The sequence below is a fragment of the Phasianus colchicus genome, chromosome 1 (assembly GCF_987193195.1).
Source record: "Phasianus colchicus chromosome 1, bPhaCol1.hap1.1, whole genome shotgun sequence".
NCBI lineage: Eukaryota > Metazoa > Chordata > Aves > Galliformes > Phasianidae > Phasianus > Phasianus colchicus.
The window spans coordinates 78,204,784-78,223,601 of record NC_143436.1 but is presented as its reverse complement, the minus strand read 5'-3'; the positions used below and the strand labels follow the sequence as shown (position 1 = coordinate 78,223,601).

Sequence of the window (18,818 nt, the reverse complement as noted above, 5' to 3'; positions counted from 1 at the left end):
GAATTTACCACAAGAGTGGGAACAGTAAGCATCCAGGAGTTTTAAATACCTGGCATTTAACACCTTCAACTCTCACTGACAATTAAAGGCAGTCAGCAATTTACAAGATCAAGCCTTAGAGAGCACAAGAGTTAACTGCTGCATTAATTCATAAAAGTTTCTAGAGAGCTGCCAGAACTTTCTGAAAATCTTCCAGTTAATCATATTTCAATGCTTTCCTGTGAACACCCATGCACTGCAATATGTTGCAGAACCAAAGCAGCATCCAAATAAAACTCCCGCTTAGGCTGTAAATTAAACATCTTCATTACAACAATAGTGCTGAAGAATTATCACAATATTATGTTCTGCAAAAAAATAGAGGCAGCTGTCACAGAACACGTGCCTTTTAATTTTGCTTTCTTGACAGATTCTCCTTTCCTCATTTCTCTGAGTTCCTCTAATAAACAGCACTGCAAGTTGGTTTCAAAGAAAATTTTACAAGAGAGTTCTGTTGGTCATCTATTTACATGTGGCATCACTCCACAAGAAGTTTGATCTCATTGGCTAATAGCTGGTTCATGTTGAATAGAGCCCCCGGGAGCTTGGTGAGCAACTCTCTCTCCGTGGTCTCAGGGTCGCTGTCGACAGAGCTGGAGCTAGCACTCATATTGTCGACAACGGCACTAGCTGGAGGGCCCAGCTCTGGCTCGCTAGTCTCGCTTGCCGTGGACACCACAGAGAGTAAGGACATGCGCCGCGTCAAGCGACCGGGGGTTAGGAGAGAAGTGGCATAGTCCGCTATGATACCAGCTACATCTAGATTACAAGCCTTGTCAAAGGCAATGAAACCTACATTTGCATTGGCCTCACAGACGTAGAATGAACCGTCGTCCTTCATCAGTAGGTCAATGCCACACACGTCCATCCCCAGGATGTTGGACACCTGGATTGCCAGTTGCTTGCCTTGTTCACTCAGTGAGCACATCATCCCTACACCACCTGGAAAAAAGTGAAAAAACTCAGTATTTATTCTGGACACAGGTGACCAACATACTTCTTGCCTGGCTGGGCAGTTCAGTTGAAGATCCAAAGCAAGCCTGCAAGCAGAGGATGATAACTCAAAAAGCAACCTTCTTGCCACAACAACTGCTAATAACTTGAAACCTAGAAGGACTTCAAAAGATACTGCAAAAGGCAGATCGAAACTATGACTTGTTTAAAAAATAGTAATAAAAATAGTAAAGATAGATGTCATTGTATATTTTTGCTATCTTCAGGGAATTAAAAAGATGACTATGTAAATCACCTCTGTTTCTACTTCTAAGATAGAGGCCTTCTATACATACCCTTGTTTCCTCCCTTAAGACAGAGGCTTGCTATATGTATTTGTAAGTTATCACAGTAAATCATCCAAGAACCAGATGTTCTTGGTGAGAATACAGGTCTACAAGATAGAATTGTGAGGGAAGAGGGTTAGGACATTTTTATTTGCTTGTATCTCTCACAGTTTGCTGTCATAAGTTACTGTCTCTAAAGAAAGAATTCTGGGAACACTGTCTGTACCTCAACTCATCTAGTAAACAGACCATCATCTAAGTACTAAATGACACATACTTCATTTATCGTATCACTTAAGTTTAAAAATATAAAACAACACTAAAAACATTTAGCAGAAAAATCTTTCAGGCTGCATTTCCTCAGCATTGAGAAGTAGTAACTAAAATCTCTAATGCATTTTGACTTACTAAAACTGTACATGAAGACATTTCTTCCAATCCCTGCTTGGGTCAGTTTCAGTAATTTCAGTGAAGTTACAAGCCAGGAATCCCAACCCTCCTCTTTCCTTTCACCCTTTCCTGGCCTACAAAAAGTGATGCAGAAACATAGATCTAAGTATACAACAATCAGTGCAGTAAACTTCCTCACAGACATGGTTTTTAGGGAAAAAAAGCAGCAGGGAGGAGATTGGCAAACTTATGGCAGCACAAGCAGCTGTAAAATGCAACTCAGCTGTTGATTGCCTTATACCGTTTTCTCTCTTAGTACTCTACTCTTTTCCAAATTGGTGGCCTTATTTTTTCTCTGGTTTCCCATTACCTTTTTTTTTTCTACTCCATTGCATCATATGCTCTGTTTGTGCTCTGAGAACTTCCCATCCCTTCTATCTGTCCTATTCATCTAATACTTAGGGCAGAGATAGTTTCTGATTAGAGGTTTGTGTGATGCATATTTCACTTAGTTCTTGCTCTCACGTTTCCTCTGTAAACATCTAAAGGTAAACACAGATAACACAAAAAAAACCTTTCAGTTTATTGCAACTGGGTTTGTCCTTTTTCTGAATTCAAATATTTTGATCAAAACTATGAACAAAGCTTTTTCCTACCAAGTGAGCAGTTACTCTGCATTCTCCCATCTGTAGAGCAACGAAGCATGGTGCCCACCACACGGCCTCCTACTACGATGACACGTACATCCTTGCCATGGGACTCTTTAACATATTTTTGAAATAAGTACGGGGCGTCGTGACGGATCAAATGGCTCAGGTCTGCCAGATGGTGTTTGTCTCGTGCCAGGAACACAGCTTTGCCTGTATAAGAAAAGGATGCATTGTAGGATGGGAAGAAGCTACTAATTTGTGCTGAGTCAGTGATTCAACACAGAGAAGTAAAACCTCTGACCACTATATTGCTCATTCTTACATGCACTATCTGTAGTTTATGTGCATTTACAAATTCTTCTGCACACATTAGCATTCCAGTGCTTCAGTGTTTCTAAGCATTCAAGTACTGAAAGAACAGAGGAGCCATGAGAAGAGTATAAAAATAAATAAAAAAATAAAAGTAAACAAAACCAAAAAGCTTTAGATAAAGGAGATATTTTTGCAATTTCAGTCTGTTTTTCAGTCTGGGGTGGTAAAGTTAACAAGTCCTTAATGAAAGAAAAAAGGGGAAAAAAAAACAGTAGACATTTAATTAGACCCACAGCCTACATGTTTGATACGGCAAGAACTAATCACATGAAACTGCTAAACAACAGATTGCTAGGAGCTCTTAAGTGACTAGTATTATTGCAAAGGTGCTTCACTACTAGGAAGTTGCTGAAAGCTGCTCTTCCCAGTACTTCTAAGAACTCAGAATTCCAGAATGAGGCTTAGCTGTGAAGCAACTTAGTTCAGAACAAAATACTACACTCCAAAGTATCCAAGATAAATTTAGCTGAACATTCCACAAAACTTAAATGGTATGTACTGTAATTTTGAAAAAACCTCTTTAGCTCTTCAGAAATTACTGGCTTTTCTGCCAGCAAACTTAGCAAAGATTTAAGTTCAAACATGTCATTTCATTCTCCTTCATTTCTAAAGCACATCAAAGACTTCTCCATTCTCATCCAATTTTACTAATACAAATGAAAAGCATTTGAGGAAGACTCCATCATTTCCATCTCTTTTCTCGTCTTACAAGAAGTCACCCATTTCCATCTTTAGCTACTTCTCCCAATTCCTCTCTCACTTTGTTAATGACTCGTTCATGTCATATTAAATGTATGTTTTGCAGTAAGGCTACATTGATTTTTTATGGCAGAATTGTCACTGAGTTATGCTGCAATATTAAGAAAATGCAAAAATCAATTTATAAACTGCCTATTCTAAGAAAACAGAATTGCAACTGTAGCAGACCTAGCAGAAATAATGTGCTAAGAATTCTAGCAAGTGCTCAACTGGAGAAGTCTCTGCTTTCTTAGGGTTTAAGTCCTTCACAGCACAAAATGCTGCTTGAGGAACACGAAATTTCTTATAAGAATCATAGCAGCAGAACACAGACTTAAAAGTAAGGCAAAAAAGCAAAATCTTCTACGTGATCTCTCCCATGCTCAAGTTTAGCTCTCTTACAGGCAATTACTCATACTGTATTCCTAGAACTAGACAGAATGAATGATGCTTTGGAGAAGAACTACTTTGTTTTTGGTGATAATGCATCACCACAAAATCTTGGCAAAATAAAAATGGCACATTTGCAGCAGGAGCAAACTGCAGAAAATTGGCTTAGGTGAGCACAACTTTTATTCATTAAGTGACTCCTGTGAACATTTGTCTCAATTTTAAATACCATTTGAAAATGGCCCATCTTAAATTAATTTGAAGAAGTTTCCCCAACTCTCTTAATGTGAAAGTGCAGGCACTGTGATAAATTTGCATTAAAATGTATGGTATGTGAAGTACATAAAATTTGTAAACAAAATTACAGAATTAATTGATGCTTTAGGACCCTCTGTAGGTCATTTGGTCCCAACACTTACTCAAGCAGGGGCACCTACAGCAGGCTGCCCAGGACCATGTCCAGATGGCTTTTGAGCATCTTCATGGAAGAGACTCCGCAACCAATCTGGCCAACCTGTGCTAGTGCTCAGTCATACAGATACCATGAAAGTGCTTCCTGGCGTTTATAGGGAACATCCTGTGTTCTAGTTTGTGTACGCAGCCTGGCATTGGGCACAGCTGAAAAGAGCCTAGCTCTCTCTTCTTGACACTCCCCCTTTAGATAATTGTAGACTTGGTAAAATGCCCTCTAGGCCTTCTTTTCTCTAGGCTCAATGGTCTCTTCTCTTCCCAGCCTACCCTCACAGAAGAGGTGCTCCAATTCCTTGATCATCTTCATGGTCCTTTGCTGGACCTCAGCTTCATGTCCCTCTGTTTCTGAGAGCCCAGGACTGGATTCAGCACTCCAGGTGTGGCTTTTCCAGTGCTAAGTAGATAGTAAGGGTCACTTCCCTCTACCTTCTGGCAATACTTTGCCTAATGCAGCCCAGGATACACTAACCTTAAGCAGAGATTCATATGAATTCTAGCTAAAAAATTGAAAAGAAAGATAATAGCTAGAAACTCTACAATTATTTCTAGATCTTAACAAGAAGCAATGTCAAGGCAAACCCAATCCAATTCCTCAGTTACTCCACATATGTCAAATTCTGCTTGCTGAAAAGTCAAATTCCAACATCACAGATTGCAAAGGTCTGCAAGCACTTTAAGACCATACAAATAGGTATTACTGCCAAAATCTTCTACTGCCACAGCCTTTTGCTCTTAGTCTTCCACTAGATCAGTGCAGAATTTGTGAAAATAAATGGTAATTCAAGCAATGAATTAATCCAAATAAACATAACCAGTCTAGATTTAGCTAATACTTGTTCCTGAATCATTTACTGAACGTTTACAGAAACTATCATGTTTCAGAAGAGCTGTACCAGAATAATCAAGTGGAAATAAACAGGTGCAATAAGAAGGAAGAAGGGATGTCATGTGGGTTTCTATTAATTTATGGTAATTCCTGGTTTATGTGCTTAAACATCAGCTTCAGACTCTTTACTACTCTAGTATTTTTCAAAGTGGATTAAAAACAGCGTGATCTACTGTAAAAATAACCTCTAAAATTGATTCCAAATCTTTTTACTTTAGTAGATCACTATCTACCATTAAAACTGATGTAGTATTTTAGATCCAAAACTTAAATCAAAAGAATGATAACAGAAAAATTTTATGTGAACCTGCTGCAATATCACCAGTACTGTGAGATTTTTTTCCCCCCAAAAAAAGAAAAAGATTCCATTTGGCAAACTGTATATGATATTATATTTAAATCAGAATCCTAACTATAGAAAAAGTCATTTAGAAAGAAAAGACAAATTACGGTTTATTGAACAAGAATTTTTATTTCTTATGCCTGTTTAGAAACATCCCTAAAGTCCAAGGTAGGCACTTGTCCATACCCCTGGAGCCAGGCCTTCCATTATTCCAGTTCAAAGCTCTCCTTGCAGAAGTCACTAATGTACTGTTAACTTTGAACCCTTACCCTCCCTGGTATTTCAAGATCATGTTCTATTAAACTGTTTCCCAGTATTGCAGCCTACTCAACATTCAAAATTTGGAGGCTAGAAGAATTCAGAAGTACTGCAAAAAAAGTTCAATACCCAATAGAAAACCTTAACTATTACTCCTTGACAACACAAAATCTCAAGTACTGCTCAGAGTACTCCCTGCCTTCACATCTGACCTCAGACCCACCTCGGTGACCCCGCGTGTTCTTCACCACCATAGGGAACTCCAGCACTTCTGCCTCATCAATCATTTTGGCAAAATTCTCATGACCACCTGGTAAAAGAAAACCAATAATATTATATGCCACCAGCCTGGTGTAGCCAAACTGGGGATTTACTTGTGACACATTCTCACTCTTCCAACTTCGATAATGCAGAGGAAAAAAAATAACAGTTAAGAATTGGTCACAGATCAAAGTCACAATTTTAAGGTGTTTGTAATCTGTGCCTTACCAATTTCTACTTCCTTTGGAATGTAAGACACAAACTGACAATCATAGAATGGCTTAAGTTGGAAGAGACAATAAAGATTCAGTTCCAGCCCACCTGCTGTGGACAGGGTTGCCAACTCCTAGATCTGCCTGAAGACCCATCCAACTTGGCCTTGAATGCCTCCAAGGCTTCCCTGGGCAGCCTATGCCAGTGCCTCATCACTCCCTGAGATGAGAATTTAATCATAACATCTAACCTAAATCTCTTTTAGATTAACAAATGTTTAATAATGAAAGTGGTCCTTGATCACAACCCCAAATTCAAATTTAAATGCCCTGATTCCACCATCTTGTTCCAGTTTAGCCCTTCTACTTTATCATCTAAATTTTCTAACAGGAAAATAGCACAGACATAACACCAGGAACAGTTCCATCCAAACTACAAGCCAGTAAAATAGCATGGAATACAAAGTCAAGGCATAATCCTGACAGCAACAGCAATTCAAATCTTGTGACCCATTTCCCCTTTTCTAAGACTTAAGTCTCTTGCATCTCTTTCTCCCTATTTCTTGAATTACTACTTTGATCTTCTCACTGATTGAATCTGTAAGAATCTTAAAGAGTAACATTTAACATTTATGATGGATATTTTAATTTTGAGTTCTCTGATTCACAGGAGGCTGACCACAGTACAAGAAATAAGACAAGTCAGCAGATGAAGGGATGAGACTCCTCTAAAACCATGTGCAGTAAAGCACAGAAGTTAAGCCAGGACACCAGTAAGAAAGCCAGAAGCAACTAGAACTACTCCATCACAGATTTTAATGCATGTCACAGAATAAAGTGTAGTTCAGTACATCCTGTTTTTCTTGGCAAAGCCAACTCTCCTTTATAACTTGATACTTGTGTAGAAAAGAAAGGTAACGCTTCTGTCAAATTCCAGAGACAGGCATTAAAAGACAGGTAGGGAGTTAGGAAGAAACAGAGATGTTCTCCAACTACTCCATCATTCTTAGTTTCCCTTTCCCCACAATGAATTAGAAAATCCCTTTCTTAAAGAGCTAGAGAAATTTTATCTATAAAGAATGGATATTTCTTCTCAAATTTGTTTTCATACTAATTGATAGAAATAGTTGACTGATCTTTTATCAAGTTTGTGTTTTTGCCAAGTTTTCATTAGAAAAGCCTATCACTGTAACTGCATGAAGGAGAGGATAGCATTAATGCTTCCCAAAAAAGAAAGGAAGGGTGAGAGGTGCATTCCATTTTTTAATGTATTTTAATTAAAGCAAAAACAAAACCATGGTAGCTCAAACAAATGGTTCTCCAAATCTGGTACTCTGTAATGAACCAAAGACTCCAGAGGCAGGAACAAGGAGCATCAGTAATTAACTGATGGAGGGAACTCCAGAGGGAAACCAAACCTCAAAGAACTGTTAATAAGTACTTGAGCATGTGAGCTTGTGTTATTTCTGGCTTTTCATAACAACTAATATTTTTACAGATGTTTCTATTTATATAGAAGTTTGCCATATTTTCAGATTTTACTAAACTCTAGATCTTCAATATCCTGTGATATTCAGTTCCCTGAGATTGTCTGTTGTTTTAGGCAACTGGAAGAGTTCAAGGTGTTTTAGAAGTAATCAGCTAAACTAGTTGCTGGGAGGTAGAGGCATAATTGCACTACTCCTCATAAAATATCACACCTAACCAACAAAGCCAAAGCCAGCATGTGACTACCAGACTTTCGCTAGTCATTGATCACTTATCTGTGGAATCAGCCTCTCCCTACTTAATTCTAAGGATTTCCAAAACGTGACTCACTATAAAAGCATAAATTCTGCAGGCAAATATTCTATTATTTGATTCCAAAGGCTTACCATACGAAAAGGTGTCTGGCAGGGGCACACCATGACCAGCGAGTTCTTGAAACGTCCAGAACTTATTGACACAGTTGAGGATGGCCTGGGGACGATTCATTAATCGACAGCCCATCTTCTCTAGATGGCGAAGGACTGTGATATCACTGTCACTTTGGACCCAAGGTGTTGGTACCCGGACGACAACCACCTGGGGGTAAGCAGTAATAAGCTCCCCGTTCACCCGAAGACCTAAAGAAGGAAAACAAAACCATTCCAATGGTGAGCATTAGAGCAGCACATATCTTGTCAGTCATACAGCTTCATACATTACTTTTAGATTGTATTAGGGCACATAATCTTAGGCCATTTCCCAGGATGAAAAAGTTTTTGCTAGGTTGAATTGCCAACCTTCCTCTGCATGTTAGCTGCACACTACAATGACAAGAGTAGTAACAATAACTCAGGAAATGCCTGCCTCTCACATATGTCTTGCCTACATGATACAGTTTCTACCTTTCTCAGGCCTCCTTGTATTGATTCCTCTGCTTGTGAAATCATGTTACACAATCACCAAAGTAACTGAGGTTAAGTATGACACTTAAAAAAGCAACATTTTTAACACATCATTTAAAAATCTGACATATAATAAATAAATACTCAAAATTAATGTTATCAACTAGCAGAGCAGCACTAGTTAACATTAAGGAAGGAACTGTAAGGAAAGTCAGCTCCACCACCAAGACCAATGCTATCACCTTCTCATGACCTACAGTTTTACAGACAATGTTTCCGAAAAAAAGAAAAAAACATGGAAAGAAAGTTGCAAGAACAGAAATATGACAGGATCAGTTGGGAAGACATCAAGCTTGATAAAGACAGTCCTACAGCTGAAGGAAGAAGAGACAAGTATTTTATATTCCTTTAAGACCAACTGATTTGAATGTAAAATACACAGTTCACACTGCTGTCAGCAACTTAAGGGTTAAAAATGAGAAAAAATGAGCTGAGAAATCATAGTTCATCTGCATTTCTGTGCCTACGAAAGGCCTGTTCTAACTATCTAGACTTAGCCCAAAATAATTACCTGATTAGCTCTATTCCAAAGTCATTATTTTTCAAACACAGACATGCACCTACCCAATCTGTAGACACGCATGCTGTCAGGAAGTATATTTTCTTTTTATTTTCATTTAAAAGTACATTTGAAGCAATTCTCAGGGGACAAGAGATCCCATGTGTACTTCTAGTTTTCTTTTTCCAACCAGGTTGTATCTTAGAGTTTGTACCAAAAATAATGAAATAAGCACTGAGCTCCCTAAATGGAAGTAGAAATATATTGCCCAGCCATCAGGAGGGCATAGAGCCAAAACAAAGCCATATCCAATAAAAATCTCTTCCCCTCATCCCCAGTTTCCATCGCCAGAACTGTACAGAGATCAGAAAACAAACAGACGGATACTCTGGATGTTAACCTCATTAGCACCAAGCACTGCCGCATTGCAGCTGACATGATTTGCGTGTTTAAACAAGCAGGCTTCACACACACACACACACACACACACACACACACACACACACACAGTCTTATAGAAGTATCCCAAATAAGATTAAAAACAAAGACAGAAAACTGAGTTGAATGTGAATGTCAGGAAATGGACTATCATCTCTTTAATCAGAAAAAGAGTACAGATTTAAGAAAATACTCTAACTTGTCAGTCAGATTCCATTTATTCCATTTACACATCTAGAAAATATATTAAGGTTTACATTCAGGTACACTCACTTTCTGGAACTGTAGTTGCATGCATGTTCTGATTCATGTGCAGGCTGTGAAGCAACCCATTTTACAAAGTACTGTATTTCTACAGACTCCCAAAATTGCCACTGTACACCTCTGCTATGAACCAAAATTTCAGTTTCCTAATTCATAAATTCTCAAGAGTCTAATTTGTTACTCTTCTTTCCAGCCATATCACATGCTGAAGTTCTCTACGTTGGAAAACTGGAATTTGAAGAAGAAACATAGGGTTCTTCCGTTAGACTTGACTAAGAGACTAATGTAAATTCAGACAAGCAACCTCTCCCCTTGAGTGACACTGGAAGTAAAGTGACATTACCAACAGAACAATCTGAGCTTTTGTTCCTGATTCAAATATTTTCTCTTCTTTGGATACTCTTCCCTGCAGAACATTTTTTTTCTCCCTCTCTCCTAACAGAAGAGAATTTACAAACAAGGAGTACAGCTACTCAATGACATGTACAATTTGAGTCACCACTACTGACATATGCCATAAAAATTAGCAGCAGTTTCCCAGCAACACAGTGCCGCAAACAGAAGCGACTTTATCACAGCAAAAAGGAGTCAGATTCTACCACTTTGAAGAACAAGCTTGTATTCAATATTCCATCTGACACCCAGCAGTTAACGGTCATTACTGATGAGTGGGTTGATAAAAACAATGCTTTATTCACTACGCTACACTGAAAACAGTAACACAGAACACATTAATACACACAAATAATTTCTCTTCCAGAGAAACAATTCATGAATGCAAAGAAGGAGAGGAAAATAAAATAAAATAAAATAAAATAAAATAAAAATAATAAAATAAAATAAAATAAAATAAAATAAAATAAAATAAAATAAAATAAAATAAAATAAAATAAAATAAAATAAAATAAAATAAAATAAAATAGGAAGAGATGCACTACAGTGGGGTTAAGAGCTAATCAAATTTTTTTGGAAAACCGAGATGGGGTCTATTTCCTTTACAGTAATGGCACTATTCTAGTTCCACAACAGTAACAGTTGAAGAGAAACTGATGGTTGCCTGCAGACAATGAACAGATCTCACACACACACAAAAAAAGCAAGAGGCAGAAATTCAGACCATGTGCAAGTACCTCAAACAATAGCAACTTGGTCCATTTGTTGGCCTCCTCAAATGATGCCCATGACATTGCAGACACAGAAAACAGATAACTGTGATATCTTTTGTAGTATCAGTATTGATAGTAAAGAAAGGTAAATTGCACTGATGATCCAATTATGAACTTCACCAACATTCATTTCACTACTGCTTGGAAAAAAATTCTGAAGTTACAAAACATTTGGGTATTCTTTGGCGCTATGAGGTAGAAGACACCTGAGCTGGAATATCACACTATATCTATCACTATCACAGAAATACATGTAAATCCTGCACTCAAGCAAGACATGTTCTTCCACTCAGTTTTCTTTGGCATTCCCCCATGAGATGTAAGTCTACAAAATGGAATATGTCAGACCTTTAACATTAAACAGCAAATACCACACTATTAAGAATAAAGTGCAAAAGAAGTTTTTGCAATGACAACTGTAATCAAACAGGAATTAACTTAAAATATAAATCGCAGTAATAATCAAATTGATAAAACTATTTTCATTCCGAATTACTGTTTTGAGAAACAATTTAAAAAAAAAAAAAAAAATGACTCAACAAGACCATGGATTACCTAGGACTCAAATTCCGGTCTTCAAGTACAGCACAACCGTAAAAACCACAGCTTGGTTAACTTATTTAATAAAATGGTACAATCCAAATTTAAATGCTTAAATGCACAAGTACTAGGAGAACTGCTCAGGCTGCCATGTAAATCTAATCACTGATACTGATTCTGTTTTTACACAATTTGAATAATCAGAATTAATTGATATTCCCTAATAGATGAAAATATGAAAGTAGCTGGAAAAATCAGAAGTTATAGCCTGAGTAAGAAACCCAACGACCATAAGCACAAGAGAAAGGAAAAAGAAACTTTCTCAGGGAGAAATACTATATTAGCTAGTACTTTTATGTATGTTAAAAAAGAGTCAGTAAACACGTTTCCATAATCAAATTCGTAACTCAAGAAAGCAGGTAAAAACTGTTTCAGTACGCAGTACATTTCAAGCATGTGGAACACGTTTCTAATATCAGCAGTATACAAGTAGAATAATATATGTCCACTATGCACACAACATTCTGAAATATAAAATTTGAATTACATTTTCAAAAACACTAAACATATACCAGCTTCTATCACATTCTTAAAAGGATCTAAGAGGGAATAAGAAATTCTCACACCCCTCCCCAAAAATTTCAGACTTCACCTCAGATATCAGTATGCTATCCTGAAAGACTCCAACTATCAGCTTCACTATACCAATTTATCAGTCCAACTATTTTGGACTTGCTAACACTTCCCAAATGAACAGACTTTGAGTAAGGAGGCTAGTACAAATTCAATTTCTTCAGTTGGGTAAAAGAGACTAGCCTCTCAGCACAAAAAATGTTACTCACAATTCAAGGACATCTCATTCTGCTAAGTTTTTTCCCAACTAATCAGCTACTGTAACAAGAATCACTGAATTGCTTACAAATCTTGACTCACTCTTGTTCTCAAAGCAATGCGTTACTATTTCTGCTTCATTCATCCTTCCAGTATCCATCAGGCACAAGATGCTCCATAACATGTGTGTTGAAGTTCTAAAGTTTTTAATAACTACATACAGCATACTTGAAGATAATTAAATCCTAACTGCCATATAAAAGCTCTAAAGGAAAATACCTCAAACTTTATTACTAGTAGTAGTTTACTGGCAATAACAGAATACATGTTTCCTCACTAACCTCTACAAATGAAACTACATTTCTACAATTTTTAAAACATCACATACTTTGAACATAAATACTGCCACGGAAGTTAGTTATTAGTAATAATTAACAAAAGCAGAATAAATTTTTTTTAAAAATGCAACTGTATAAATCAAAAGTCTGCTTTAATACATTGACGAGTCTATCTTATAAAATGATTGTAAGTAAGTGTCCATAAATCAGGTGATACTTCATAGTATAGCACTTCAAATGCAATTTTATTTAAACAAGATTCTGAACTGCAGAGCACTGCTACAGCTACAAACAGAAAGTGGGCATCTCAATTGAATCAGTTCTACTTCATGTCCCTTCCTTGACTCAGAGTACCTCTTAATTTCCCAAGAACGAATACAGAACCATTCTTACAAATGCCTGTGCTAATGAAGATAGTGAAAAACTTGGGGAGGCGGATGACACTCAAAACAATTATAGCCATTCTGGATAAGGCATTCTTTTCCAAACTATGGAAAACAGGCCAGCCACGTGTATGTATAGTTCATTAATACTAACTAGACTTGATGGCTATATCTGTTTTTCTGAGCTACATTTCTATTCACAATACACTGCTTATAATCCCAAATCACAAGCACTTCAGAATCATGCATGAATGTGAAATGATTGGACCCAAACATAAAGACATATACTGTGAAAAGTATTTCATAAACACAGATTCATTCTAGGCCACCATCTTGCTTTGAACTTTTTTTTTTATGCTGGGAATATAAACACAGAAACTATACTGAAATCATGGTAAAGCACCAGTTACAATTTTATATGTACATAAACAATCACACAATTTAAAAAATTTCATCAACAAAGATAATATTTTCAGAAAATACTCAAAAAACATTTAAACAAGGCAAAAAGTATCCCAGCCATACTCCCACATAGGCAAGTTTTAATGATATAACTGTCAAGATGCATTTTTTAATGGAGTGTTGTAAGGAAAATTTCAAAAAAAGAGAAATCAAAAGATCAAATTATGAAACAAAGAACAAAACAGTGTAAGAAAATACATGATTTTAAACACCTTGAAAAGTTAATCTTTGCTTTTCCAAGTGAGGTATTTTGTTCAGTTTCCTTTTTAAAGTTCTCATCATGCATGTGCTTTTATGATTTGTTCCTGAGCAAAGTTTGAAGAATTTAAAATATTTTCCATAGAAAAAAACTCAAAGAAAAAAATGCACAGTGAGATAAATTTGAATATACTGAAATTAAAAACTGATAAGACTATAGAAGTATCTTGATTATACTGAAGACAATACTCTCACAGTTATTAACTGAGAGAGCAAGGGAGATGTTTTTTATTTTAATATTGCAAAAAGGTACTCCAATTTTTATACAAGTATGTGTATTTATACATGCAAAAACAAACAAAAAAACTTGGGTCTTATGATCAGTTTAGCTTATCTGATTTAAGTCAGAGCTAACATACACATGGACAGTCTTGTCTTTCACCACATCCTCCAGCATCTTTCTGTCCTGGTGCCAGTGACCAACAGGCAATGAATTTTATGGAGGAAAAAAATGTTTTCAGCTTATATAGCTTCAGAGTAGCTAGTATCAACACACAGGAAGCTAGAATTGTAACTTTGGGAGGAAGTTTTAAAAGACAGCGGAGACAATAAACTTAACCTGAAACCAAAAGATGAAATCTCACTACTCTATTCTGACTATACACTCTCCTTTGTTCTGTATTTCTGATGCTTGTCTGTCACAAAGTTAGGCTGGCTAGCTAAATTTGCAGAGCACCACTCATGACTTCTGTTGTCTCAGTTAGCTACCTGAGACATCAATGGGATAAAATCTTCATGAATCATCACACTTGGACATAAACACTATTAAACCAGCAAAAATCAGCTCTGCCAATGAAAGAAATAGCTCTGCTCTTTTGCTGTTGTGGATGCTAGTTCCAAATCTCACAGGGTTTCTCTATATCACTTGCAAAAGTATTTGTATACCTACACAACAACTTGAATTCAAAGGAAAAAGAAGGCTGTGCAGAAGCAGAAAATAAATAGTTAAAAATAGCTTTTTTTTCACTGTTTCCTTTAGTGGCAGTGTCATCTTACAGTTTTCTGCACCTTAAAATATTTCAGATCACTTCCGAAGTAGATCAGGATTTTAGGCATTATTATTTGGATTAGCAAAAAAGGTTCATTAGTTGGATTACTAATGAACTGCTGCAGCTATTGCTACTGCCAAGCTTGTTGCAGTATTCTTAAAGTAACTTCAACTCTCTTGAATGAATCTCACTAAGAAGGAAGTAAAAAAAAAAAATCAAAAGCATTTAGTATATTTTGATACATATTTAACTAATAGTTTCTTCTATGAAAGAAAAGGTTATTTTGCTCTTTGCATCCTTTGAATTTCCGTGAAAATAAATAGGAGGCATTACTTCTGAATCAACTTATGTGGTAATTGAACACTGTGTGAATCGTGTTGACATACCTCTCATGTCCATTACTGACACGCAATACAGACCTTATGGGAAAAACCTTAAACATGCACTGAAAACTGAACTACTTCAAAATGTCAAAGACATTTTAAAATATCATCAAAGTCATTATAAAACTGGTACGTAGGATAAATAATTTGTATACAATTTTAATGGACTTAGAAATTTAATGTTAATCAATGAATACTCTTGAAAACACTGATTAGTACTCCCAAATAAAGCAATATTATCATATTAATATGTCAAAGCACCATGATGCAGGTGTAAGAAAAAAGCAGGAAAGAGAAAGAAAGGGAATGTAATCTATCTAGAAAACTGAGATGTGATAGGAATAGATTATCTACAGCTCAGTAACTAACGCATAGCATGGGATAGAGCAGGATAGAATTAGAATTCAGAATATTTCAGTCAGACTTACTAAGATCAGACCTACTAAGACTAGATAGTCCAGCTGCCTGAACACATCAAGGCTTAACAAAAGTTAAAGCTTTTTATTAAGGGTATTATCCAAATGTGTCTTTGACCACTGACGTGCATGGGGCATCAACCACCTCACTAGGAAGCTCAGCGTTTATTACCCACTCATCTAATTTTTCCTTATGCCCAGTCTGGCAGGAACAGAGCCCAGCATCATCTTCTGTTTCCCCTCCTCAGAGGCAAAAGAGACCTCACTGCAGAGAGCAGTGAGGTTGCCCCTAAGTTTCCTCTTCTCCCAGCTGGGCACTCTTCAGCCTTTTCTCACAAGACATGGCTTCCAAATCTCCTACCAGCTTGGTTGCCCTCCTCTAACCTTTCAAGAACCTTAAGATCTTTTTTATAATCTGAAGCCCAGAACCGCACACAACACTCCATATGAAACTGCATCATTGTCAAATGTAGCAGAAGAATTGCCACTAGCTGTGCTGTGTATAATGCACTCAAAAACACAGTTTGCCCCCTGGCTGCCAGGGCACACTCCTGGCTTATGCTGAGTTTGCAGTCACTAACACCCCTAGATCTCTCTTTGCAGGGGTGCTCTCCAGTCACTTGCCTCCCAGGCTGTTTCCAGCATTACTCCACCACAGGTTCTGCACCGGCCATTTACCCTTAACGAACTTCATGCCATTGCCAATTGCCCAGTGCTCCAGTGTATGCAGATGAATAACAGACACAGCCCTTAAGCTCTAGATCTGGACAAGCAGCCTTTGCCAGCAGCTGACATTCCCTCTCTTTGGTGCCTGTGCTCACTGTCTGAGATGAGGTAGGTATTGCCACTGCCACGACACTCAGGAATGCTTATTTGAGATCTGAATAAAGAACTGTCCTCTCCCCCTCCTTCTCTTTTCCCTCAAAATCTTGGGCATATGTGAATACTGCTTTTCTGACCTGCTTTAGCTGACAGAACAGCAGGGACCTAATCTAACTACTAATTTAGAGAAGCTCAGTAGCAGTCAGAACATACAGCTAACAAAACAAGACAAGCATGTTCTTCCTCTTGATAGCAGCAGCTGAACTGTCCTATGAACATGAGCTCTAAGACATGGTTTCTTGAAAGGGCTAAAAATTACAGCCTCCCTGTCATGAACATAAGGTATTCCTACACCTATCTTCCTACTGCTTGCACTCACAGGCAGCTTTGGTACTCAAATGGCTGCACCATAGGCCACCTCAAAAAAGCCTGAATGACAGAAAAATGACTTAGTGAGAGGGAAACTTATTGAGCTACACTGACTTGTGATTAGAAGGTAAGCAGAAGTGCCTGCACAATTGAGAAATAATGGCATAACGGAAAACAGGGGAGAGAGGGACCAAAGGCAATCCTCTCAATGTTTCAGATGCCTGGAGCTACGAGTTTAGTAAGCCTGCCTAATGGAACTGCTGCCTAAAACCACTGCTCAGCATACACCACACCTCAGAAGCAAAAAGAGCATTTTGCTTATAAAACAGACATGATCTCTTAGTTTCTACATCACTATAGATGAGTATTCTTACATCTCTTGTCAAGATTTTCACACAATGTTCTCCACTAGGACATCTCAGTACATTTCTTAGGTCAAGTATGCTCTTAAGGCTTTAAAAGTACAAAGCACTCTCAACTGACAGAACTCCTGTGGCAGATATCTGCCATTTTTTATCATCTGTCTAGAGTTCATCAACATCAAGAGCCTCAGAAATAAGTAGCAGATGAAGAATTAAGAGCACACACCCCCAAAAATGGGTAATCACAGGTCTTTCCAAAACCAGACATAAATCCAGAGAAAAATTCAAGCAACCCATCATGGCAGAGACATCTCCTTGCACCTGAGATGAATCTAAGATTTTCCCTGTAATGCCCAAAATGTAAGCACCTCATCTCTCTCTGCTACCAAAAACCATCCTCTTTTATCTCAGCAATTCATCCTTTTATTATTAAAAGCAAATCACTCAGTGGAGAAGCATCCCAAAGGAGTCATCCATTTCTAACACGAGACATGTATCTTTCGTACCTGTCTCCCACATCAAGTAAGACATCTAGAAATTCTTACACTGTCAGAAACATTTAATAAATAATATCCAACTATCTGTCTTTCCAAGTGTTCCTAAATGTGTTTTTTGAGCCTGAATTTTGGGGAACACAAAAGTTCCCTGAGAATATTCTTCTGACCTGTAATTCCAGCCTAAGAACCACCTAAACAAAATCACATTAGCTTTATGAATCATTTGTTTTGGAGACAAATGTGATCTTCCTAAGAGCAGTAACTGAATAATACTTCCCTCAAAGGCTGGGTTAAAATTGACTTTCAAAGCTTGCAGTGATAACATCAGCTCTCTTTGCTGATATTTTGTATCTTAATGTTTAGGGGTTTTATGTGTATGGCAGAGAAATATTTAATTTACATATGCTATATGACAGTTCGGGGTCTCTTCGTAAGAGCAGTACAACATAAAAATATAAATAAATATATAAGTAAATAAATACTAAGTAAATAAATGGAATTGTCATAAACACAAAGATATAACCCAAAATTTTCTAGTTTTCACAGACGTTGATAAAAAAAAAAAATACAGAGAAAGCAAAACTGGAGTTGGAAGAATTCAATTTTCCTAACACCTCTGGGGTTCTTTCCTCTTCCCAGCTTTACAGGGCTAAAACGACACTGCAGTAACTGCACACACGGTTTGTGACAGTACTGTAATGAAAATACAAATACAACCATAGAATGGCTGGTGTTGGAAGGGACCTCAATCATTTAATTTCAACCCTTCTGCCATGGACAGAGTTGCTACCCACCAGATCACGCCTTGGTTTCTCACATGCTGTGGATGCAGAAGCTTCCACCTAGTACCAAGAATGTGTTAACTAATTAAGACATCTGCTTAGTATGCTTCCTAATTAAGACATTCCACACAATCTGTAACTACCTTAAAAAGAAAATGTTCCTCAGAATTACATAGATAAACAGTCCTTCCAACCAGACCAAACAAATAAAGAAAAGTAGTATTGGTAGTATTGAACTGAAAGAAAACAGAAGGGATATCCCCAACTGTCAGCTTATTTTGACCTTTGAAATCAATACAT

The 18,818-nt window shown here is 37.2% G+C and overlaps 1 protein-coding gene across 8 annotated transcripts in view; it reads right to left on the bottom strand.

The window, feature by feature from the left end:
- Nucleotides 1-370: 370 nt before the first annotated feature.
- RIMKLB (ribosomal modification protein rimK like family member B) overlaps nt 371-18,818 on the bottom strand; it is a 45,054-nt gene continuing 26,606 nt past the window's right edge. For all 8 annotated transcript variants that reach the window (XM_090148541.1, XM_090148551.1, XM_031611535.2 and 5 more), the window contains 4 exons: nt 8,165-8,395; nt 6,041-6,127; nt 2,366-2,569; nt 371-981 (listed from right to left, as the gene is read on the bottom strand). In XM_090148541.1, coding sequence (XP_090004667.1) covers nt 518-981; nt 2,366-2,569; nt 6,041-6,127; nt 8,165-8,395 — 986 coding nt within the window. In that variant the 3' untranslated portion in view covers nt 371-517. The remainder of the gene's footprint in view (nt 982-2,365; nt 2,570-6,040; nt 6,128-8,164; nt 8,396-18,818) is intronic.